The sequence below is a fragment of the Leuciscus leuciscus genome (genome assembly GCF_965113295.1).
Source record: "Leuciscus leuciscus genome assembly, chromosome: 5".
In the NCBI taxonomy this organism is placed as follows: Eukaryota; Metazoa; Chordata; class Actinopteri; order Cypriniformes; family Leuciscidae; genus Leuciscus; species Leuciscus leuciscus.
Genome location: NC_138729.1, coordinates 33151244 through 33177011, shown reverse-complemented (window position 1 = coordinate 33177011; position 25768 = coordinate 33151244). Strand labels below are relative to the sequence as shown.

The 25768-nt window shown below is 35.6% G+C and overlaps 1 protein-coding gene and 2 long non-coding RNA genes across 5 annotated transcripts; all 3 read right to left on the bottom strand.

The window, feature by feature from the left end:
- Window position 1: 1 nt before the first annotated feature.
- Window positions 2-25449, bottom strand: p2rx1 (purinergic receptor P2X, ligand-gated ion channel, 1). Of its 3 annotated transcripts, XM_082170668.1 has the most exons (13): window positions 25187-25448; window positions 21824-21968; window positions 12563-12634; window positions 8913-8991; window positions 7200-7287; window positions 6271-6351; window positions 4393-4534; window positions 3536-3681; window positions 2942-3032; window positions 2792-2857; window positions 2016-2111; window positions 1359-1403; window positions 2-1252 (listed from the first exon to the last, which is right to left on the bottom strand). In XM_082170668.1, exons 1-13 carry the CDS (start codon window positions 25330-25332, stop codon window positions 1247-1249), a joined length of 1203 nt encoding a protein of 400 aa, XP_082026794.1. In that variant the 5' UTR covers window positions 25333-25448; the 3' UTR covers window positions 2-1246. The 3 variants fall into 3 exon arrangements, with proteins under 3 accessions (XP_082026794.1, XP_082026792.1, XP_082026793.1); XM_082170666.1 differs by having other exon boundaries at window positions 2-1403; window positions 25187-25449; XM_082170667.1 differs by having other exon boundaries at window positions 2-1403; window positions 8925-8991; window positions 25187-25449.
- LOC309499446 lies at window positions 14726-17085 on the bottom strand. Its single transcript, XR_014206259.1, has 2 exons — window positions 15916-17085; window positions 14726-15150 (listed from the first exon to the last, which is right to left on the bottom strand). It is a non-coding gene; the product is annotated as an uncharacterized lncRNA (long non-coding RNA).
- LOC309499447 lies at window positions 24222-25176 on the bottom strand. Its single transcript, XR_014206260.1, has 2 exons — window positions 24661-25176; window positions 24222-24602 (listed from the first exon to the last, which is right to left on the bottom strand). It is a non-coding gene; the product is annotated as an uncharacterized lncRNA (long non-coding RNA).
- Window positions 25450-25768: the final 319 nt, after the last annotated feature.

The window sequence follows — 25768 nt, the reverse complement described above, 5'->3', positions numbered from 1 at the left end:
GTTTCTTCTTTATATTTTGTCATTTGGTTTTATTATCATTGTTTATGATAAAAATGAGCATGGAATCAATCGATGAAAATGAAATACGAATTACAGTAGTACTTTAATACACAACAAAAGCAAAAAAATCCTTCCTGGTGCTATCTGATTTTCAAATTGTTCAAGAATGTAAATTCATTTAAAAAAAAAGGTTAGAGAAACTAAAATCTAGGTAGATGCCAACAAAGAAAAACTAAGCCATTGTAAATAAATACAAAATAAATCCAGACAGAGTTATCAGGATACCAGTATAAAGCAGAGGGGGTTTTGTATCATTCTGAAAGGGTTTGGTTTTGATTTGAATTTAAATTATTTTGTAATGTCAGAAGAAAAAGACTGAGTGTCCAGAAACTCGCTCTACCTGATCCTCTATCTGTTTTCTGCAGCAACCACTTTACAAACAAATAAATATATGGGCATGAAATATTGATACTTTTAGAGACAGAAAATGAGCACAGCTAAGAAACAGATTTCGTGGCTAAGTGCTTGGGATTGAGTAATCATTATTCAGCAATATTTGACCATTTAATGCTGCCATTGACCATTTAAAATCAAGTTGTCCAGAGAGCTGTGTATAATAATAATAATAATAAAATAAAAAGACTTTTGACGTTGAGTGCCCTATGTTTTTTGGCTCAGTGTTTCATTAATGAGCTAAAGTAAAAACTAAAGGCCTAAACCATCATAATTCTGTCTTTTAGTGCTGGATAGTTTCAGCTTTGGATGGTTCATTGACTCATTTAAAGCTTATTTCACACAAAAATCAGGGGGTTACAGTTTGACTTGCTACAAGAATAAAAACGTGTACAAAGTTGTACAAAACACCTATCAGTAAAATAATTGTTTTAAGGTGATTCAGTATCAAGATTTGTATATGGGTGACATATCCAGACATTACCCTGTTTGTAAAAAAAGAAAAAGTTGCCGAAAACTCTGTAAACCCTGTAAAGACCTCATAAAATAGTTCCTTTACAGTCCTGAGCCTCTCAATATTAACACACCTAGTGGAGATTAGCTGCGTCTTGAATCAAAACAGTGATTGGATATGTTTTCTCAGTAGTTTGGGAAGGAAATGTCCTTTAAAAAGGAAAAGTGATGTTATACAGACAGATGTCTGGCCGTCTTGCTTATGCTCCAGTGTTGAGGTGTTGTTGTTTTGTTTTCAGTGCAGTAACATTAGTCAGTCGTCATGGCAGCCGTCTTGACTTCACTCCTGTGCACAGCAAAGATCTGAATTACTGTGACCACAACTTAAATTGAAGTTGTTCATGGAGATACGCTATTATTCTTCAGGGATCTGCGATTGAAAGGTATGTTACCTTCGGTAGTTCTCTTTCTTTCTGTGACGGAGGCAAGGCTGGCACCTGTGGATGGAAAAATGCATATCTGAGATTATCAACCACAATGTTTTTCTTTCTCAGAGAGCTGCTAGAGTGGGAGTCCTGCTGGTTAAGATGTGCCCTCGCTTTCTTTTCTCAATAAGAGACAAGTTTGGTCAATTTGCAGCGTTGCTACGGTAACTATCCCTGCAGAGATATCTACAGGAAGCCGTGGTGCTGCATAGACTTGAATGCAATAGTTTCCCTTACTGCCCACGTGCATACCGATCAAAAGTAGGATATTTGCTGACGCATGTGTGCTTATAGGACTCTCTCACACACACTGACAAAATGAGGAGTGCTTTGTTTACCATATGAGGGCATTTTAATTATGTGTATCCTGGATGTTTTCTTAATGATACTACGGGAATGTTGCTTAATGTAAATGTTTAGAAACAGCACTGCATCTGCAACCGCTCAAGTAACAATTTTGTCATCTATTATGTATCTCTGCTGCCATCTAGTCTAGGCTATGGGTAGTGAACTAGCATAAGTAACTAGCAACTACTGTCTCTATCCATGAAAAGCATTAAGTTACTACACACCAGCAATCACAAAGGCAGGATACTGTTTATCCATTCAAAAGTCAACACTCACCTCTTCCTGGACTTCTGTATGCTTGAATTTCATACTTTTGTAGAAATCTCTCTTTGGAAGTAAATATAGGAGCAGCAAATCGCACACGACGGTGGCCTTAAACGAATTAGAACAAATATTAACTCACTTCAGTGAACTTATAGACATGAAATTAACTGTATAATGTTACAAGAGATTTCTGTTTCAAACAATTGCTGCTCTTTTGAACTTTCTTTTCATAAAAGAACCCTAAAAAAAAACATTTCCACAAGCAGAACAACAGTGTCCAACACTGATCATCTGAAATGGTTCAGCATATTAGAATGATTTCTGAAGGATCATGTGACACTGAAGACTGGAGTAATGATGCTGAAAATTCAGCTTTACTGTCACAGAAATAAATAACATTTAAAAATATATATAAAAAATACAAAACAATTGTAATAATTTTTCACAATATTACAGCATTTACTGTATTTTTGATCAAATAAATGCAAACTTTATGAGGATAAGAGACTTCTTCTTTTAACAATTCAAAAATGTAATCCTAAATTATTTGACCACAGTGGACCAATCAGAATCAAGTATTTCTTAGAGCCGTGCAATATAGTTCTAAAAAAAAAAAATGCATCTTTAACATGGAGAATAGAACACAATATATATATATTTTTTTTTTTTTTCTTCACCTTGATTACTTTGAACAGTAGAATCCAAAAGTGGAATCTGTGGTTAAATGTAATTAAGGAAATTAAACCAGGTTTATCTCTTTATGATAGTGTATTCTCTGTGAGACTCACCACTCCAAAGATTCCTACTCCTGAGCCTATGGCCGTCAACGTTGGGATGATATCAAATTTTCCTGCCTGCAAGGAAAAGTGTAAACACAAATTGAAATGTGCACGTGCTGTAATTTCTTTGTAAATGATCCATAAGAAAAAAATGCTTACCCGTCCATGAACAATGATGTCTATCCGTACACCAAACACCTTCATTAGTGTTCTCTTCTCCACGTTATTCTCCACATAATATTTAGCAAATCTGAAAGAGTCAGTAGCACATAATAGTTAAAGTATAGTGAATACAGAAGATATTAATTCATTCATTCTTTTGGAGATCTCATTGAAGAATTCTTATGAACTCTTATAAGGCTTATGAACTCTTATAACTTATAACTCTTATAAGGTTTATGAACAATACAGTATAGCAGGCAGGGGCATAGTTTGTGGGGGGGTTGGGGGAGATAACCCCCCCAATATTTAAATCTATGCATTACAACCCCCCCAATATTTATACCATGATCACATGAAAAGGAGGCATCAGGAGGCATACCCAAACTTAAACCCCCCCAATGTTCAAACCAAATCTACGCCCTTGATAGCAGGTTTGACCTTTTCTCAGTTTAGCTGTAATTTTACTTTTAAGGGAACATGAATATTGGTAAATAATCTGTAATTGTGCAGTGAAAACTCTAAAATATTTCATTATATAAAAAAGGTTGTTTTCACAAGATGATTAAAAAGGGAATAAACTTTCTTACCCACCTAAAATTGTATCCCAATGATGGTTTCTCCACTTTGTCATTTTTCCCTGTTCCATAAAGACCATAGAATTCATACTTTGGTTTGCAATGTCTGATACTTAGGTCCAGATTGCAGTCCCAGTCAATGAGGACGCCTATAGCACCACCCTAACACATCACAAATACCATGAGGATCTTCATCAGTCACTACAACAATAATACTCTTGTAAGCCTTTAATAATGGATAAAATAATTAAAAATAATAAATAATGTCATAGTAAAAATGTAATATTGGATGTGTTGAAATAGATGTATTTGCAGCAGGAGGAAATTATCATTTTCAAGCCATAGGTTCCTTGGGAATTTCCTACGTTTTAAAAAAATATTATTATTATTATTATTATTATGGAAGCTTGTTTTCACCTCTGAAAAAAAGACATTTTAAAATATGAATTTAAAGTAAATTATAAGATTTAAAGTCACAATTATGAGATATGATGTAAAAGTGAGTAAAGTCACGATTGTAAGAAATTGCACGATTGCATTTGCAATATGTTATGTAAAGATGTAAACATTGCATCACATATCACAATTAGACCAAAATATGAAGGTCTCTTCAAGTTTTGTTGAGCACAGACCTTAAGGCCAATTCACACTGCACTGACAGACGCCGACCAACGACAACAGCACTTTGTCAGGTTTTGTCAGATCTGTGTATTATTAATGTCGGTGCCTGTTTGGTGTTGTTTTCGCATTTTCATGTACTGTAATCTGGTGATTGTCCTTATTAGACGTCAGTGCAGTGTGAATTGGCTTTTATTTTACTCATAAAGAAAAAAATTGCTGTGTATTTAAAATCATCAGTAACGAAAAACCTACCACACGAGCTATGTCAGAGAAATTGAACCCGGAGCGCTCAACAATGTCTCCTAATCTGAAGATAGGACACAGTGGATCAGTCTTGGGGTGATACAAACAGCTATTGATGTAATTCTGGTCCACACTCTCCACCAAGTTACTCCTAGAGAAAGAAAAAAGTATGAGGAAAACATTCATCTAGTAGACAAAATTGATCATTTATTTTGAACCCTGGCCTTCAATAATGTGTAAAGTACCATATTGATTTACAGTTGTGGTAGGAATATTGGCACCCCTGGTAAATATGATCAAGTATGGCTATTAAAATAAATCTGCATTGTTTTCCCCTTTTTTATCGTTCATTTAAAAAAAAAGCTAAAATCTAACCTTTCATTGAAGTAAAATAAGTAAAAGTGGTCAAATCACAATGAATTAAATGCTTTTCTCCAAAACACATTGGCCATAATTATTGGCACCCTTTTATTAAATACTTTTTGCAACCTCTTTTTCCAAGATAACTCAGAGCTGTTTTCTCCTATAATGCCTGATGAGTTTGGAGAACACCTGACAAGAGATCAGAGAACATTCCTCCATACAGAATCTCTCCAGATCCTTCAGATTCCCAGATCCATGTTGGTGTTTCGTCTCTTCAGTTCACCCCACTCATTTTCTATAGGGTTCAGGTCACAGGACTGGGATGGCCATGGCAGAAGCTTCATTTCGTGCTCAGTGTCACATTTTTGTGTTGACTTTGTTGGATCATTGTCCTGATGGAAGATCCAACTACTGCCCATTATAAGATTTCTAGCAGAGGCCTTCAGGTTTTAATTTGTTATCTGTTGGAATTTACTAGAATCCATGATGCCATGTATCGGAATAAGATGTCCAGGACCTCCAGCAAAAAAATAGGCCCACAACATTAAAGATCCAGCGGTATATTTAACTGTGGGCATGGGGTACTTTTTTATCCCTGTTTGCACCAAACCTTTCTGATGTGTTAGCTGCCAAAAAGCAGTTTTTGTTTCATCAGACCATAGATCCTGCCCTTTTGAAGTTCCAGTCGTGTCTGACAACTAAATTTGCTGGAATTGGTTTTTGGATGAGCGAGGGGGATTTTTCCTGAAACCATCCCAAACAACATTTGGTGATATAGGGGTTGTTGATAAAAAATTTTTTTTTTAAAAAGATGAATTTTTCTTTTAGGCTTTCTTACCCCAACATTCAACTCATTTCTGCAATTCTTCATATGTGATCCTTGGAGAGTCTTTGGCCACTCAAACTTTCCTCCTCGCCATACATTAAGACACTATAGACACACGTCCTCTTCCTGGCAGATTCGTAACATCTTTAGTTGATTGGAACTTCTTAATTATTGCCCTGACGGTGAAAATGGGGATTTTCAATGCTTTATCTATTTTCTTACAAGTCACTTTCTATTTTGTGAAGCTCAACAATCTTTTGCTGCACCTCAGAACTGTACTCTTTGGTTTTACTCATTGTGATGGACGATTAAGGGAATCTGGCCTTTGTGTTTCCTCATAATTATACTCCTGTTGTGAAACAAGAAGTAATAGCTAAACAATTTCTTGTTTTGGAGAAAAACATTTATTTTATAATGTGACTACCCCCCTCCTTTTGTTTAATATGTATTTTCCTTTTTTTCAACAAAAGTTAATTTAATAAATGCAGGCTTAGTACAGTACCTCCATTGAACCCCATGTTGAAGACACCTGGTTTATAGGAGGGCACTTTTAAAATAGTCTTTTCTAAGTTAAAAGTTTCCTTTTGCTTTCATATGAGATAAAAAAACAAAACACTTTATATGCTTTGAATTGATTTGTTAGGAGTTCCCATTATACCACAAGGAACAACAAACAATTTGAAAAAGAAAGCATTTACCTTACTACATTAAACTGGCGAAAAGTAATGGAGTTTTTGATGAACAGTGTGTAGTTTTCTGCTGTCTGCAGGATTGGAGGGCTACATGAGGGACAAAACAAAGTTAAATGGATCATTTCGGTATGGAAATGGATCATGGATTTAAATTTGATTTGTCACATGCTCCAGGTATAAACAAACATACATTTATGTTTAAGGCAACGGTCACATGTAGCTTGATTCACTTGTTCCCAAGATTTATACATAGACATGAAGTTCAAGCTTTTCAGAAATGGTGAGTGTTTGCTGTTTAATAAACAGTAACAAACTTCATTTTAGTCGAACTATAATACATTGTATAACACAATGCTGCTAACAAAGAATGAACATGCAGTAGACGAGTATATACAAGCAAGAGTTTGTTGTTAGTCGCCAGCAGCACATACTCAAAACCAATGTTACTCACAGCAGAAACAACGCAACCTTAATCTCCGTTTTTAGGCCTTCCTGCGTAGATCTCTCCGACACTGGAAAGCTTTTCTAATATTAACATGGGTCCTAAAGCTCTTGCCTGATCACAACTTTTTCCAGCGATATTACTCTGAACTTTTGTTAATGTCAAATCTTCAGAAATCTTCAAATCTCCCTCTTGCTCACTCTCTTCTCCCCACCATGAGTGTATACACCCCCTACTGCTAATTGGCTACAAGTTTGTTGTGGTGCTCTGTCCAATCCATTTCTTTTTTTTTTCCTTTCTTTTTTTAAATCGATTACTGCACCTTTAAGAAAAAGTATACTGAAAAAAAATTATACAGAAAAATTATAAGAAAAAATAACTGAAGTCCAGTTCTGTCAAAGTCGTGCCACATTGATTCTTACAAGTTACTCTTTGACACCCCAATGTGATTGAACATATTAATCAACAATAATAATAAACTAAGCATCCATACTCTGGTATTTGACGGTCGTCTTCAACAGGACACCAGGAGTAGATCTCACAAGTACTGGTGTTGGTGACACACTTGCCCGTCATGTGCCCTGAGAGAGAACATAATGTAAGGGAAGTAGGAGTATAAGAGGTTTGGAGTGGATCAGAACAGACTGAAACAAAAGCTTGATCAAAACATAATCACGGGGGATGATCATTGGATCCAAAAGTCTGACTTCCTTTGTGAAAATGCTTTGATTTATATTTTTCTAATTTGGATGTATGGATTGAACATGTGATTATGTTTTGATCAAGCTCTTGTTTCAGTCTGTTCTGATCCACTCCAAACCTCTTATAGTTGTAATTTATTTATTTTTTAATCATAACGATTCCATCAGTCAAGCTATTTAGGAATGCTTTCACCAGATTGCAGCTGGTCATATCATATGTTTGTAATTTCAGTCTGACTCTTTTTACATTGCCAGGAACATTTACATTCAAACTCTGAACTTGCTTTGGTAGTAGCATGGCATTGACAAACCTTGTGTCAAGGATTAAATACACATAACATCAAATACACATCAAAGACATAATTATAGTAGTTAGCAGAAATAAAATGCAGTCCACAGCATGGCATAAACAAGACGGTTGTGTGTCCACAGAAAACGACTGTGATTTTTTTCCTGAGTTCACAGAGTCAGTATGTAACAGGATTAGTAGCACGTGTTGTATTAAAGTTTGTTAGAAGTTTGTGCCAGTCATCCACGACTGAAAGTCAGGAATCTATGAATTACTGCAATGTGAGATCATTCTGTTTACATAAGTAAGCCTGTATGTCTGCTATGCTGCATGTGAAACTTAGTCAATATTTAAGTATTTGTGACCCACATAGAGCTCAGGATATCAGTCAATAATGTGGGTATGATTGCATTTTTTTTTTTTTTAAATAAGCTTTATGCCAAACATAATGATATACTGTGTATATATATATATATATATATATAGAGAGAGAGAGAGAGAGAGAGAGAGAGAGAGAGAGAGAGAGAGAGAGAGAGAGGATTAATTTAGCATGAGTTTAATTTATTTATGTTTGGGTAGCAGTGGGATACTTTAGCATAGTTCCTGTTGTAAATGACAAGGTGAATTTGGCTACTGAGAATGTTTGAAAACTGGAACCTAAAAAAAAAAAAACTTGAATTCCTTTAATTCAATTTGCTTTGTCTCTCAATGTTGTTGCTGCTAGTACTATTAAATTACACTTGGCAAGTGAATCTGGATGAGAGCCCTGTGGAACTCTGGGAATTACAGACATCAGTGAGCAAAGGGTAAAATCCATCAAATATGTGGAAAGCTAAGGTAAAAACATCAGAGCAAGAGAGCAAAGCATGTTAGTCATGAATGTTAGTGAGTTACGGAGACGACGGCATGGCTGATGTGCAGTTAGAAGAGCGAAAGTTCATTAGGCCCCCAGCAATTCTGAGTGGAACTGAAACCAAATGCTTACGTGCAGCTCACCAATTTTCTTACCCCATGATTTATTTGAATTTGGTGGTACATATCTTAGACCGCTGGTCCACTGATTTAGTTACCAGTCAAGGTCAAAGGGATTATAGAATGGTCATGAGAATACACTCAATAGCTGAGTTCCTCTGCCCCCCGGATGGTGTTAGTGATGGGAAGTTAGTCTGCTGTGCTGGTGCCTTCTGTCGGAACAATGAAATGGATAGAACTTTACCATTTCCCGTACGTTTGAATTTGCCCTCATCACAGTCTGCGTCCGAGGTGCACTTGTTCTTGTTCTTCCCATCTGGCAGCTGAAACACACAAGATGGGAAATGCACTTTAATGTCTATTAGTGTTTAATTAAGCCCGAATTTGCTTGCTTGAAAATATACAAATGTGAGATCCAAATGAGACAGGATGCAGAGAAGGGGCAGAATAACCACGAAACCTAATTCTTGAGACTCATTTGTTTAAGCAAAGCTTTGCAGGTAGGGAAATAAAGTCAAATAGAGATTCAAGTGAAAGACAAATAAGACTGAGGTAAACCGAGAGCATGAATATGAATGAGATAGTAGACAGGATGTCAATGTATAAAAACAACTTAGATGGAAAGTAGAAAGTAACAGATCAGATAACACAGGTTGAATGTGTGGTTGCCAAGTTCAGGAGGTGAAATAGTGTTTCTTTCAATCGACCACACTGTAGCAAAAAAAAAAAAGTCTAAATTTAAATTTTAGAAGTCTAAAAGAGTCTATGCCTCATGTGTATTAAAGACTGAATTAAGTGTATAGTTCACCTAAAATTAAAATTGTGTGAGAAAAAAATTCAAGTTTACAGAGTTACATAAACTACTATACAATGTTGAATATAATGTAAAATAATGCAATGGGGGAATATTTGTGGGTCCTGATAATGCCAAATGCCTTGTTACCAGTAAAAAATTGTCCTACACTATTTTCATTCTGGTGTCACCATTGTCCTGTGCATTGGGTTTCCAGCACCAAGTCCTAGCTTATTCATTAACACCCACAATGTAATATCGAATTTAGCATTACATTTTTTTACCTTTTATCATATGTCTTGGAGTATCACAATAATATCGTATCATGAGTTCAGTATCGTGAAATGTATCGAATCGTGACATGAGGGTATCGTTACACCCCTACTAACTAAGTGTCACACACCATAATATGGAAGTAGAATAATGTCAAATGTTTTTGAAATAAAAAGCCTGTTGAATTGCACTACTTGAAAAAAAATAGGCATTGCATTAACCATGCTTGCATTTTAATGCATTGTATTTTTAGTTCTTACATTTTTATGGGCTGAAATTCAACATGGTTGAATATTTAAGCTGTGAATATTTCAATTAAAAACATTTCAAACACCTTTTCATTATTAAAAATTCAATAATCCATATTCACCTTTCATATTTCACTTCCAAAATATTCAAACTGTTTAAAAATACAACCAATTATATTCAACAGGCAATTTTCGGTCCATTTTATTTCGCTTTGCAAATTCGCTTCCACAAATTCAGTGGTTCAAATTCGACAGTAAATTCAACATTGACGTCCAGGAACTGCAGGGAAAGCAGTAGATTGCCGAGCATACTCTCCATCTGCTGTTAGTCGACCTCACCAGCAGATGGTGCAAAAGCGCATTCATTCATAAAATGAAAATGATTATCTGTGTCAGTATATGCGGAAAAGATGATAAACACACAAAAGCTGTGTTTATGTTTCATTCAATAACTTCATTGTTACTTTCCCTGTGTATTCTACATGTCATCAGCTTTCTCTACCATGAACAGGATTATAATCGGTTTCCCTCAATACCTCATACTCAAGGATTTCCCTTCCGTTGATACAGTGATATGAAAGACTAATCTTGCACCTTATTAGGGAAGTAGGCTGTGTAGGCTATTATATAGGCTACAGGCAAGAAGATGGACTCAGAATATGAACTTAACGCGCAAAGTTTCATGCTGAGCGTTTCGTGATATACTGGCATAAAATCAACACATATACATAGTATGCATACGTGTATTGCATTAGCTTAAACTGTCACAGCACTTGCATATTGTCCTCCTATTGTTAGTTTAACTGTAAATCGCTTTGGATAAAAGCGTCTGCTAAATGGCTAAATGTAAAAATTGGCTTGATATTGGACATTCGCACATTTAGGGACCGTCTCTAAAGTTGCATACAACATTGGCATACACGTTTCTAACTTCAATAGCAAACTTAAATTTATTTGAATAAATATCAAAAATCCAAAGGGTGCGCATTATGCCTGACACTAAATGAACACTTTACAGTTGGTTTTATGACTGTAAGTCGTTCTATTCAAATGCTATCGGAGTTAGAAACGTGTATACCAAAGTCGTATACACTTTAGAGACGGTCCCTAAATGTGCGAATGTCCAACATCAAGCCAACTTTATGCCAATCTATCACTGGGAAACGCTCAGCATTAAGCTTTGCGCGTTATTCTGAGTCCATCTGCTTGCCTGCGAGTTTGGTCTTTTACATCACTGTAGTCCATTAAGCTATGTTAAGCATTGTATATGTCCAGCAGGGGAATCCTTAAGTATTGAGGGAAACCCTAATAGCCTGCATGCAGCACATCCACAATATAAAGTTAAGGCAACTAAACAACCAAGAGAAATATATGTCAACCTCAAAAATGTAACATTGGATCTGTATATCCGCATCGGGGAATAACATTATAATCTCGTTCACGGTAGAGAAAGATGCATGTAGGCTACACAGGAAAAGTAACCGTGAAGACACTGAATATAACATAAAACAGCCGTCATAATAATCACAAATACACTTACATTGCTGTAAATGAGTTTTATGAATGAATGACTTGTTCTAACTGTTGCTGGTCTTCGTCAACAACACGCGCTTGCACCACCTGCTGGTGAGGTCGACTAACAGCAGATGGAGAGTATGCTCGGCAATCTACTGCTTTTCCTGCAGTTCCTGGACGTCAATGTTGAATTTACTGTCGAATTTGAACCACTGAATTTGTGGAAGCGAATTTGCAAAGCGAAATAAAATGGACTTGAAAATTGCCTGTTGAATATTGTTGGTTGTATTTTTAAACAGTTTGAATATTTTGGAAGTGAAATATGAAAGGTGAATATGGATTATTGAATTTTTAATAATGAAAAGGTGTTTGAAATGTTTTTAATTGAAATATTCACAGCTTAAATATTCAACCATGTTGAATTTCAGCCCATAAAAATGTAAGCACTAAAAATAAAATGCATTAAAATGCAAGCATGGTTAATGCAATGCCTATTTTTTTTCAAGTAGTGCAATTCAACAGGCTTTTTATTTCAAAAACATTTGACATTATTCTACTTCCATACCATTACAGACATATCAATTTGGCTTCTACCTTAGACAAACACTAGAGAATTGTAACTGTACATAAGATGTACAGACTTTAACTATTTTTTTGTTTTATACATTTTAATGAGCAATGCAATAAATCTACTGAAAATTTTCAGCATAAAAAAACAGAACGGAATGACCAAATGTGCAAGTTGGCATGAGTGTGTTTAACTGATTCAAAAGCAATAACTACAGTGTTTTCAACTGGAACACGAGTTAAATTAGAAACTTTGGTGACGCTAAAATATTGGACAAACTGCATTCAAAATGGATTTTATATGGAAAATAATTATGTTCTCTTAAAAACAACAATTCCAAATTGTGTGGGAAAATTTCCATTTGCATGCTGCATGACATGACTGTGGTCAGGAAATGAGTCATATAGAGATCTGAGAGACAAAACAAACATTTATGAGAACCACAATAATGAAAGACAACAGAGATGACAAAATGAGATAAATATGTCTTTACCTACCTCAGGACATGTGTCCTGTTTCTGTCCCACAGTGGAAATGTAGTTGGTCATCACAACAAAAGACGAATCACCCTAGAAAACAGAACAGAAATGACTTGAAGGGATGCAATTTCAATCCCTAAATTTAAACCAGCATATGGTGGATTACAGAACAGAGCCAGAGTCAGTGCCACATTGAATTCATATCCTTTCTGGCTGTATTTGGTGATGCAGTAGTGTTTGAAGCTGACTGTACATTCATGACTTCAGGCTACTGTTGTTGACACCCCTGCGTGACATGATGAAACAGTAAAATCGGCAGTGTTAAAAGTTATTAATTCCCAAAGAGTTAAATTAACAATCTACAATGTTAAAAAGTACTCCTCTTCAGTGTAGTTAGGGTGCTACGTAGTGTAATTTTATTTTTACACTGAAAGTGCAAAAAAACACGCCGAATTGTATTGACTCCGCCCCTCGATGACTGCTGCCTCGCAAGACGACGACGCCATTTGATCATTTTGCGTCCGAGACGAATTGCTTTTCTATTTCTAAAATTAAATAGTAAATACATTTGTTAACATTTTTAGTAAAATATGGTGGTGAACACATTTAGAAATGATTAACTGCGCGTTTTTGTCAGGATTAAGGAAGCTTGTCAAGTTCATGAGATGCAGAGATCTAACGTTACAGAAGAATGTAAGTTAACGTTAGGCTAAAAGTTTCTCATGCCGATTTGATTTCCTGGATGAAGGTAATTTTACGTTTAAAAATATATTTGTTGGAATCTGCTTGCAATTTTTTTTTTTTAGCTTCTTTCATTTTGGTTTGTTGACAGCCTTCATGAAAGTAGCGTTCCCACCTCCAGTCGCGCCGAGGCCTCGTTTTACGACGAGCCTGGCACTGAAGTTGATGAGGAGGTCTGAAGCAGCACCATTTGGGCTTTTTTTTTCTGTGCAAATGGGAGAATTCTTCAAATGGTAATTTTATATTTGTTTTGTGTGTATAAAAGTGGCTGTGTTTTACATTAACGCGTTAACAATTCCGTTTTCGTGACGCATGCGCATTATTAACAGCGTGTTTAAGTATCTTGTAGCGCGCACTGCAAACAACAAATGAAGTCTTTTTGTAGACTGAGGTGGGAAAGCGTTTAAAAACTTTTCATTCGCCCTATGTTTAATTGTGAACACATAATATGAACGTTGCTTGTTCCGTGCACTGAATTCGCTGATTTCACGCAGCCGTTATTTTGAAATCGAAAGCGAGGCTCCGGTGGGAAGAAAACCGGAAGTGTCGCCTTTAATCACAGGTGAGTCGTGAATGCGATGGCGTATTGTTGTGTTTAATGATGTTGTGTCAATTCTAAAAATGTACATACATTTCTTTCATACTTTAGACTATATACAGTGAAATTCATTTATAAATATTTTTTTTTTAATATATAATTCAGAATGTAAAAAAAGAAGCAGGAATGAACTATATATCCTATATTGGATATTAACATCCAATAGTGTAAATCGCGGCAGCAGCTTCAGGTTGGTAATCCAAGGCATTGTTGTTTATCTTTACTTACGGGGTTCTTCCCACCGAAGCCTCACTTTCGATTTCAAAATGGCGGCTGCGTGAAATCAGCGTATAGCATGTCGTCATATCTGCGTCAAGACAAACTTACTACCATCAAGTTTTTTTTTTGTACGTTAGCTTGAAATCAGTCTTTATCAATTCATACTGCATGTTATTTTGGGATCAATTATGTCCTAACTATTTATCTGTCTGTATTTATTAATATGAAGCTGTATTTTCTATTCACATTATGAATACCATTAATAAATGATGGGTAAAATAAATTCTAAACATGTCTTAAAATCTAATGTAGTACACCAAGTTCAATTTAAAATGCCTTTTTAATCACTTTACTCATTTAAATTATACAAATGTATTTAATAATCAGATTAAATGCAGGCCTCCATGTGAATATTGCACAAAGTTTTGTGGCTATTAACTTGTAACAGTCATTGAATTAATCCTAAAATGAAGGATGTGAATTTAAATAATTTGACACCTCTTATCTCTCAGCATAATCAAAATTAAGGGTAATCACAATTATTTGTTTACCATATTTACAGCCCTAATTTAAATTGCATTGCATTACTGAATTTTGGAAATATTTGCCTCAACTGACATATATATTTTTTTTCAATAGATTTTGCCCAGACCCCTGCAGTGTCAAGTGAAGGAAGCTCCTCACATGAGATTGCAACAGAAAGCAAGCAACAGAATGCTGAAGATGAATCCAGAATTGTGAGTGTCATTATATTTTATTCTATGGGCAGTACAAATTTTAATACATGACGAATGAACATGAAAAATGTAAACCTAATTGGGCAACCAAACAATGCCTTTGTTCAGACCTGGAATTTACATGTGTCTTGGGTGATTGATGTGTCTTGACTGTAGGGCTGGGTAAAAATCGATTTTAATTGATTCTCATTTTTACGAAACGATAACGATTCTTAAATCCCAAGAATCGATTAGTCATCCTGTTTTCAGTTGATGAATGAATGGAACATTGTTGCGCGCATCTCATCCAATAAATCGCAATAATCTTTGTGCTTTGCTATCATTCATATGAAACAAAGTCTCAGATTTCAAATTACGTCCATTTTCTTACGAATTTCTCAAAAACATAATTACCGTTTTGGTGCTGTGGCGTGAGATTGCTCTGGCGCAGCTCAGCTTAAGAGAAGGCACATGGCCTTCTCTTCCGCCTTAATAATACCAGTTACAGCGCGAAATAAACATGAATGAGCATCTGAAAGTGTGTAAAAAGATAGAGTTCAACTTATCGAAGTCCGTATCATGTCACATGGAATCGCTCAATCAGTGTTTCAACCGTGGAAAGACGTTAGTAAACAATTTACCTCAGAAAAAAACACATTACATATTCATTATAATTTTTAATGTTCTTCAATATTTAATGCATGTTTGAATAAATCTGGAAAGTTTTTTATGACAGCCACCATTAAAATTTTTATATAATTTCATATAACTTTATTATTATAAAAATAAATAAGTGTATTTTAAGTGTTTGTATACAAATCAGTTAATTTTTACCTTCAATATTATAGTAGGCTAATGAAGCCTACAGGCTACAACTGACTCCCATAGTTTACAATAATTTACATTTACATTTATTCATTTAGCTGACGCTTTTATCCAAAGCGACTTACAATTGCTATATATGTCAGAGGTCGCACGCCTCTGGAGCAACTAGGGGTTAAGTGTCTTGCTCAGGGACACATTGGTGTCTCACAGTGGATTCGAACCCGGGTCTCTCACACCAAAGGCATGTGTCTTATCCATTGCGCCACCACCACCCCTAAATTTACATTTTACATTTATGTATTTGGCAGACGCTTTTATCCAAAGCGACTTACATTGCGTTATCCTATACATTTATACATAGGTATGTGCAATCCCCTGGGATCGAACCCACAACCTTGCGTTGTTAACAAATCTGCGGATACAGTGTTTTCTCGTGTGGCTCGCGCACACACCGCTCTATCTTTCACTCGGACGCGCGCTTCAATCCGTTGCGGCAATGAATCACATGCTTAAACTTTTATGTAGCCACGCAACAATAATTTCAGCATGCATTCACTGTATACACCGGGACTTGATGGAGGAACAAATATTGTATTGCAGTCTTTGCGAGACCTTGTTTGTATGTCATGTCTGCCAAATAGTTACAGACAACATAAAAAAATGAAAATCCCCAGCCTGCTTCTCCAAATCCACTCGTACTTTTGGGGAAGACATTATAATCGGCTACCAAAGTAATTGAGCATAGAACATTTTCAATTAACAAAAAATATAATACTACAAAACGTGCTAATATACTTAGCCTTAGTGAAAAACAAAATGCTGTTCTTTTTCTATTTAACAAAATGCATATTTGCAATAAAACATTCCCCTTTTCAAAGCTACACTATGTGTAGGTGTCTCCAGTGCATGCAATTTGAAGTTAAATTGCAGTTAAATGCAATCCTTTTTTTAATGTTGTATTAAGAAGACAAAACTAAGGCCAAATGGCCTTTACTATTTAAGTTTGTATTCATAGTTTTACATGTTATGTTTTACAGTAAGTTGACTTGTATTGACAACTGTATTGTTATATAATTGTTGGCACTGGCACTTATAAACACTAAATGGGTAAAAATTGCAATAAATAGGCTTAGTTTTGGAGCCAAATGTTGGAGTTGGAATAAATACCTCTGGGTTTTTTTTTTTTTAAATAAAAGCCAAATGCTTGATCATTTTACAGCCACATCATTTTCGTTATGCATTATTTATTTTGGTTGTTTAAAAACACAAAAACATTTTTTTATCCGATTACTCGATTAATCGATCGATTAAGTGCTAGATTAATCGATTACAAAAAGAATCGATAGCTGCAGCCCTAATTCAGGTTAGACTATAGTTCAGAATAAGATTATCTATACGCGTTCATGCATTTTTTGCTTAAGTTGTCACATCTGTTATTTAGAATGGGGCAGCGATCTTTCTCTCGTCTCCTCCTTGATTTGATTCTACCATCACCACAAGGCTACAAGAGACCTGGAAATATGTTATCATATCAAGCTGAACAACACCTTGTCATCTTCAAAAAGGTAAATTTGGACATTTCTGTCACACTACCTATTGTCTGCTTCAAAATATTGCCATTTGGGTTGATTGTATTGTGGAAAACTAATTTAAAAGACGGCCAATTGGAGAGGTGACTTTGAGAGTTATTTTTGTCTTTGGCAGGGACCAGCATACAAGAACATCTTGATTGCATTGAAGAGGCCACATAACTGCTCACTGCTGGTGATGCTGATATGGCAATAAACTCAAATAATACTACTACTACTACTACCTGCTCGCTGATGGGACAAAGAGGAACTGCATTCATGGATGCTACACAACTGTCGACAAGTAGTTTTCTGCAATCTTGTTCAAATCTACCTGTCATAATTGTTTATGTCTGGGCAAATTTGATGATTATATGCTTTTTATTGACTTTTTTTTCTTTCTGTGAAACTCCTCATGAATGTGATAATTTGACCTTTACACATCTGGCATATGTTTTAAAGGAGCCATTTTGCCCATTTGTTTAATAAACTTTGGATTTATACTAGCCTGACGTCGTCATACTCAGATTCTAGTCAGAATGTGAGTCTGATACTGCTCCATTAAGCTTTGATTATGGGGCGTGTTTCAACCGAACCAGGAAGGAAAATGCCTCTGCACTCAATTGGATAGACCTATAACCAATCAGAGCAACGGAGTAAGTGACGTATGTTTTTCATTCATGTTTCCGATCGACAAATGTCTTGATCGTGGTTCTCTGTTCCTCTTTTAAAATCAATGCGCTGTCGATATCTTCTATAACAGACGCGATGGCGGAATCTACACATAATGTTTTATAAACAAAGTTCGAGAGGAGCACGTTCAAATAATCCAATCAACTTGTCATCAAACAATGACCGTCTGGTCTACACCAGAGTCATAGAGAGAGAGAGTTGCGACACTCCCATAGACCTCCGTTGTAAATAATGGCGGCGCTTTTAACCGCCTACTTCCGGGATATGAAGATCGGAATAGTTCCAAACACTGTCATTTGGGCGTTGGACACCATTCACTTACATTGCTGCGCGTCGAGTTGTTCCAGAGTTAAGTTGCCGAAATGTCGACCTCTTTTGAATTGTCAACTGTCTATATTGTATCAGAGGCCCTTTGCGATGCTTATACTGGTCTTCATTTGTACATGCACAGCGTAATTATTTATATTTTATGTTGGTTGTTTCAACCAATTTTCAAGCACTGCCTGCTAGCTAACGTTAGTTAGCTAGCGCGACTTCGTCAGCTAAGAGTTCGGTAATGAATCGCTACCACCTTTATAGCAACTTTTATTTAATTTAATTTTTTGGGATATACTAACTTTTCATTATGTTATTATTGTCTTGAGTGAAGCGGCTTGTGAGAACAATGCTGGACCTTTAGGATTGTTATGGCCATCACCAGTCCTGTCTGTTTCATGGATCACCTGCCCCTGGTTTTTGTTTTTCTTGTTCACATACACAAGCACACATTTTTGTTGTCTGTTATTGTTTAATAAAAAATATTTTATTTGAAAACCTTCATTTGTATCAGCCATGCTTAAATTCGTTTTTAATCTGTTATAGTTTTGATAATGTGTATGGCTTAATCTTAAAATAATATTCTTAGTCTTAACATGATCATGTTTCACGTTGTGGTCCTGGGGGTGGCCACTTTCATCAGAAGAAGTGAGCTAGCTTCTAAGCGAATTCTGAACGGACCGCCACGGCAGACCTCTTTGCGTGATCACGAAGGTAGGCTAATGGCTGAATCTAAATTTATAAGCAAAATCACGGGAATCAATAGCCTAATACAGCCCAGTTGTGCTAAAATAAATATCATGAGACGTCCATCATCAGATGAATGATATGGAAAAGTTAAGTTAGAGCCGCTAAAGCCAGTGCTACTACCCATGCGAACATGAACACTAAGCTTTTCCCTCCAAAAATATAGCTTAAAACTTATCTCCAAATGCAAAACTGACATTAACAAAATGCAATAATGCAATAACAGCTGAAAAAGTACTTGGGTGTGTGTTTTATTTTATATTTACCGTTCAATAATGCAATCGCTGCTGTCTGTCCCATAGAAGAACATGACAGCCAGCGTACGTTTTGGAACTATTGGGGCTTACATGAACCACGTGACAGCCATAGCGGCGACATCAAAGAGTGTCGCAACTCTCTCTCTCCATGGCTCTGGTCTACACTATCAGCATGAGAGGAAGCATTTATTTATTCACTTTGTCAACTCACCTAACATTCCTTGACAGTTTTCAGCATCCCTCCACTCACTCTCGGCCTGTTCTTCCACAGCCTGGAATACTGGAGCACGTGGGTTCGGGCTGAATACCGAGCCTCTCCTCAAACAGCACGCCAAATATGCATTTATTCTATCTGACTTATTTGTAAGTGTGAACTCCTGAAATAACAATTCTCCAGCGGCAAGCATCTGTGTTGTAAACGAATTCAACCCAAGCGCTCGTTGGTGACGTGGATGATTACGTTACGTTGCTCATCTGTCCATCATCGTATAAAGCCCGCCCTGACAATTTGATTGGTCCGAACAATTTTTGTTCGGGCATAATAGCTCCTCAACGGAACGAGTCCAGACCGAACTTCCCGACCTAAAAATGTTGTGGGCGGGGCTAAGCTCGGCTGGCATCCAGGCTAGATTTATACATCTGTCTGAAGACTCTTGATTTTATGTCTGATCTTAAAATTTATGATTTATGTCTATATTAAAACTATATACTGTAATAGTATAAATTGTTTTTGCACTGAACAGAATACTTTATAAATAACACGTATAGTGTAATCCAATGGAATTAAATCAGCATAGGGATTGTTTAAAAACCCATAGTGTAAAACTTCTAACTAATCTAAGTAACACTTAACACAATTTTTCTACACTGTAAGGTGCTATATTAACACTGTAAATTCAACACTACAAACGGTGTACTTTTTACACTAGATAGATTGGGACTATACATGATCTGGAGTAGTGTTTTTTTACTGATTTTGAAACCAAAAACTAAACCCAAAACAAACAAACAAACAAACAAAAAAGTACATTGGTTCAGTATTACACTTTTTGTGTACGTGTTTTTGTGCATGGCTATATTTTCAGCTCACATCAGTGTCAGAGAGGCAGGTGCATCTGTCTGTGGCTGAATGTAATGTTTAACCTCAGCCTCAAATAGCCGAAGTGTCATTCCATCTCTCAGGTCTCTGCTCTGCTAGCACTTTTAGCCTATAGTGTAACTATAGTAACTTGTAATCATTATCAACAGTGCCTTCCTATCTTACTCATACATGTGTCAGGTTTTCTGAGTTCAAATGGTCAAATTTGAGTATAGTGACAATTGATCAGGATCTTAGAATGTAGTACACATATAGAATATAGTAAATATATAATACATTTGGGGTTGATACAGTAAATAATGAGAATTTTCATAAGAATTAATGAATGTTAAGTAATGCAATATCATCACAATTTTAGATGACTTTTCTATTTGAATATATTTAAAAATGTAATTGATTCCTATGATAAAATTGTGCAGAATCGTGTGTGTGTGTGTGTGTGTGTGTGTGTGTGTGTGTGTGTGTGTGTGTGTGTGTGTGTGTGTGTGTGTGTGTGTGTGTGTGTGTGTGTGTGTGATGGCAAAGCTGATCAGCAATCATTACTCCAGTCTTCAGTGTCACATTCTCATTTAGAAGATCAATTTAAAGGGATAGTTCACCCCTGTCATGAATTCTGTCATCATTTACTCACCCTCAGGTTGTTCCAAACCTGTATGAATTTCTTTCTGCTGCTGAACATAAAATAAGATATTTTGAAGTCGGTTACTCATATTCTTCAAAATATTTCCTTTTGTGTTCTCACACAAGAATCTCATACAAATTTGGAACAACTTGGAGGTGTGTAAATGATGTCAGAATCAAAAAAATTTGGTGAACTATCCCTTTAATGCATCATTGCTGAATAAAAGTATTTTAAACAGTAGTGTGTACACATAAAGGACGATATTTGTTATCGCAATGGACAATTTGATGTTTACTTTTTTTGGACATGATATTATCTGACAATCAAGAAGCTCCTGGAGCCACTCCTTTAATTGCTAAGTGATGACGTGTTTACTTTTCTGTCAACAGTTGGTCTGTTTCATATTGCCCTAGGTGATTTCTGAGAAATAACTAAACATTCTGAAAACGCTGCAGGCTGTGTGTTGGCATAAAGTAAATAATTACAGGCATTTTCAGTTATTTGTTTAAAATATATATCTTTATGATCAACTACAGTGTCATATTGTTCAATGTGTTTTTCTGTGTTTCCCTTCTAAATAGTGAGTCACAATTGAGATGATGTTAGCACTTTGAGTGAGAATAACCTGAAGCAGTGTGACTGCAAATGTTTACCCGAGTACTTTTATCTGATTTGGCCCAATCCACACCCATAATGATGACACTTGTACCAATTCCAGCATTTTGCTGGATGGGCAATTACCCAGTGAGTTACCTTTATCTGCATTCAAATGCATGTATTGATAAAACTAAATATATATATACCTAAGTATATAAATCAAGGCCCTCTGAACTTTTCAAACAATGAGCTTTGAGGTCAAAATTAAGAGGCACAACCCACCTGTTCAGGAAAAACATAATCAGCTACATCCCATATCCTCCCCACTTCACTGATATTTGTGTAGGACACACCCTTCATCTTGGTGAAGACAGAGCTTATGGCAGTATCCACTGTCTGGTAGCCTTTCTCATACATAAACACCCACCTAATAAAAGCAAACACAACAAAAAAATCATGAACATTATAATCTGCCATAATCAACCTGCATTCTGAAGACCACAGATTTCATTCAAAATTACAATAATTCACAATTATTCTATAAACCATAAATGAGAGATATTATATTTCAAAATGATTAATTATAGTTCATGTACTCTGAATGGCAAATTGCATTAAAATCAGTCTTTTACAAAAGATTTTCACTATTTGTCAATAAGTCCTTGTTACTGAATACATATGACCAAAAGATCCTATTCTTTGATAAAGGGTTATACAAAGGAGTATTTGATATATTTAGTTGATTGTGGACTAATATATTCTTGTTGTTGACAATATAGAAAATATTTTACATTTATTTTTTATCTTAATTAATTTGATGAAACATTTTATTTGTTTCTGATTCTGAAAAAGGCATTCTTTCTTTCTTTTCATGAATTCTCACAACACACAATTTGTCAATATAGAACTTTTGTCTCACTTTTTGGATTAATAAATTTCACCCAGAACTACTAGTAGTATTTTTTATTGGTTACTGATTGATAATAACAGTACAAAATATATTTATAATTGCATTATTTTTAGATCCGCCCAGCAGTTGGAGGAAAACTTTTAAATGACTGTTCTATAGTTTGCATTTCAGAATGTGTGTGTGTGTGTTCACACATAGTTCAGCCATCTTGTGTCATAAAAGTAGGATGAAGCAATAAGATGTTGGCCTCATGCCCTCTAACAAGACACAGCAAACGTTATTCTTCCCTTTGAAGCATGACTTGCTGCCTTATCGTCTGACACACCTAAAGATGGCAATGGCATACAGCTCTAGGCAGACCAAACTTGCCAAACAAATGCTTCTGCGCAGTGTTTATCGACTTGATCAGTTTGTTTCATTCAGATTACCTGACTACAAAGACAAACAACTTCTACATGACAAATAACAGAAGAACCCTCCACTTCAAGCTGCATGAAATCCAGCTATTGTGTTTAATGCTTTTTAGCTTTGAATTCCCAAACAAATACTTCTGTCAGCCTGCTGTGTTCTGTACTAGAACTGCATTTTTGATTCATTTAGAAGTGGTCTGCTGATGTTCTCTGATAAACTAAAGGGAGTAACAGAGAAGGATGCGAGAGCAGCACAACTTTTCATTTGTTCTATGATCACTGACATTAAAGGGATAATTCACCCAAAAAAAGGTCAATTCTGTCATCATTTACTCACCCTCAACTCATACAGGTTTGGAACAACTTGAGAGTGAGTAAATGATGACAGAATTTTCATTTTTGGCTGGACTTTCCCTTTAAAGAGATAGTTCACCCAAAAATGAAAATTAGTCAAATTTACACACCCTCAAGTCCTCCTAGGTGTATATGACATTTTTCTTTCAGACAATTATTATACATATTAAAAAATGTCCTGGCTCTTCCAAGCTTTATAATGGCAGTTTAATGTGTTAAATATAAATATTTTTTCTTACACAAACTCATCGCTTCGCTTCAGAAGGCCCTTATTAACCCCCCAGAGCCGTGTTAGAGCACTTTTATGATGGATAGATGCACTTTTGTGGACTTCAAAACAGAAACAGCAAGAGCCAGGACATTTTTAATGTAACTCCGATTGTATTCAGATTGTACGAATGTCATATACACCCATAGGGTGACTTGAGGGTATGTAAATCAACAACTATACCTTTAAAGGAGGTTTAACGTATAGTCAATTTGTTACAGTAAAATAAGCTAGAAATTGCTCTTTAAAGTTGCCTAATAATTGCATTATTAGATCCCTTTAGGTGTAGATGTACCACCTAAAGTGGAAACAGTGAAGTATTGCTATACAACCGGCACTTTTCCAAATGAGTTATTGCTCCAATAATATATACAGTAGTCATTTATTTGAACACACTTATTCAACATTTATTTGGTTACTGTAAATGCAAATTGTATTGCTTAGAGCAGGGGTTTTCAAACTGTTCCGGGAAAAATCTAGAGTAAAACTGTAAAAATGTAAATAATAATAGTAAAAATGCATTAAAGTGTGTGATTAAAATAATATTAGTTGTTAATCTTTTAAATAGATTACATGAATAATAAATAAATGAATAACAATTTTGATTAATATACATAAGTAAAATTAGATTAAAACTGCATAAATAAACAAATAAATACACAATACATTTAACAGTTTATAGTGAGTAGAAAAAAATATATAATAATGTAACATTTTAGATTTAATTGAATAAAAAAATTGTATGTAAATGGTGTTTTTAAAAGATAGTTGAATTTTTTAGGATGGGGGTCTCTCACATGAGGATGATCATATTTGGGGGTCCGTGGCATCTAAAAGATTGAAAAAACCCACATAATGTCTTTACTGTTGCTCAGTGGACTGCACAATACAGGTTTGAATTACATAAGAGGAAATACTCAGTGTTTGTTAACATCTGTCAAAGTCGTTTTTTTCCCCAATGGATGACTATAGCATGACATTTTACCGCTCAAATAAATGTTTGCTATTATAAACAAGTCTTTTTACACACATGCTGGTAACACTTTATTTGACAGTGTCCTTGTTACATATGTTACATAATATGTACTTACCATAGTAATAACAGTAAATTATGCATAACTACATGCAACTAACCCTCAACCAAATCCTAATCCTACCCTAACCCTTTAGTAAGTACATGTAGTTGATTAATATTACTCAGTTAATTAAATATATAATTGCACTGTAACAATGACACCTTAAAATAAAGTGTAACCCAGACGCCTAATATTTATCTAATACTGAGGGCCAGCTGTTAGCTCTAAGACTGGAATTGAGCTGTTGCAATGTTATAAGCCATTAAAACTAAATCAGACACAATGACAAGCATGTGGACATACTTTTAAGCAAATCAAGCTCACAAAATAATAATTCGCATCTTATTCTAATTTTCTTCAGAAATTGTCTGTATTATATTGTATTGTCTGTCTGTTTTGAAACAATAACAGTTTGATGGTGTACTGCTAGTTAGACCAAGCAATGCATTATCCTAAATGGGACATCATGACAGCACTTAACTGCTCAGTTCAATACAAGGCTTGAGCTGTTAGTTGGTTTGCATTCTGTGCATTTTTTTGCTCTTGTTGAAGCATGTTCTGTTTCGACAATCATGCTCGGGTTTCCTCTGCTTTTCAGTTTTTTTAAGAATAAAAGGAATCTCTTACCCAATGATGTAGGATAGAACGCCCAGCTGGATGATTCGGCACACAACTGCAACTCTTCTGTTCCTGACCAGAACCTGCCGAGGAGTTTCGTATTCAAAGAAGAAGTTTGAAAAAGATCTCTGTATTATGGATTTCATTTTTCTCATTGAAAGGAAAGGGTAGAAAATTTTGATAAATTCTCTCTGTGTTCTTGAGATATCCTAGAAAACAATGTAAGATGTGTGTGGAGTGCTGATCTCTGACTTCCTTCCTCCCCTCTCTCTCTCTTACTCTTCTAAACCAAACACTTCTAAAAGTAAACCACCCACTTTGCGTTGTCTTCATCCCCCCTCCTCTTGTGACTGTAATACAAATTCATGTACATGCGGATAAACTTCTTAAGGGTGGAGTAAGAACTCAGAGTCCAATTGCAAATAAAGGCTTAATGTCCACCGCACATGTGACGTCCCTGAAACATCCTACTCACACTCTCTCTCTCTCTCTGTCTCTCTCTCTCTCTCTCTCTCTCTCTCTCTCTCTCTCTCTCTCTCTCTCTCTCTCTCTCTCTCTCTCTCTCTCTCTCTCTCTCTCTCTCTCTCTCAG

Coding starts and splice junctions, on each gene's coding strand:
- p2rx1 (XM_082170666.1), bottom strand. CDS start 25,332: ATGAGAAAAATGAAATCCATAATACAGAGATCTTTTTCAAACTTCTTC. Junction 8,992..12,562: donor AACAGGACACATGTCCTGAG/GTAGGTAAAGAC, acceptor TGTGTGTTTCAG/CTGCCAGATGGGAAGAACAA. Junction 3,033..3,535: donor TCATTGGGATACAATTTTAG/GTGGGTAAGAAA, acceptor TGACTCTTTCAG/ATTTGCTAAATATTATGTGG.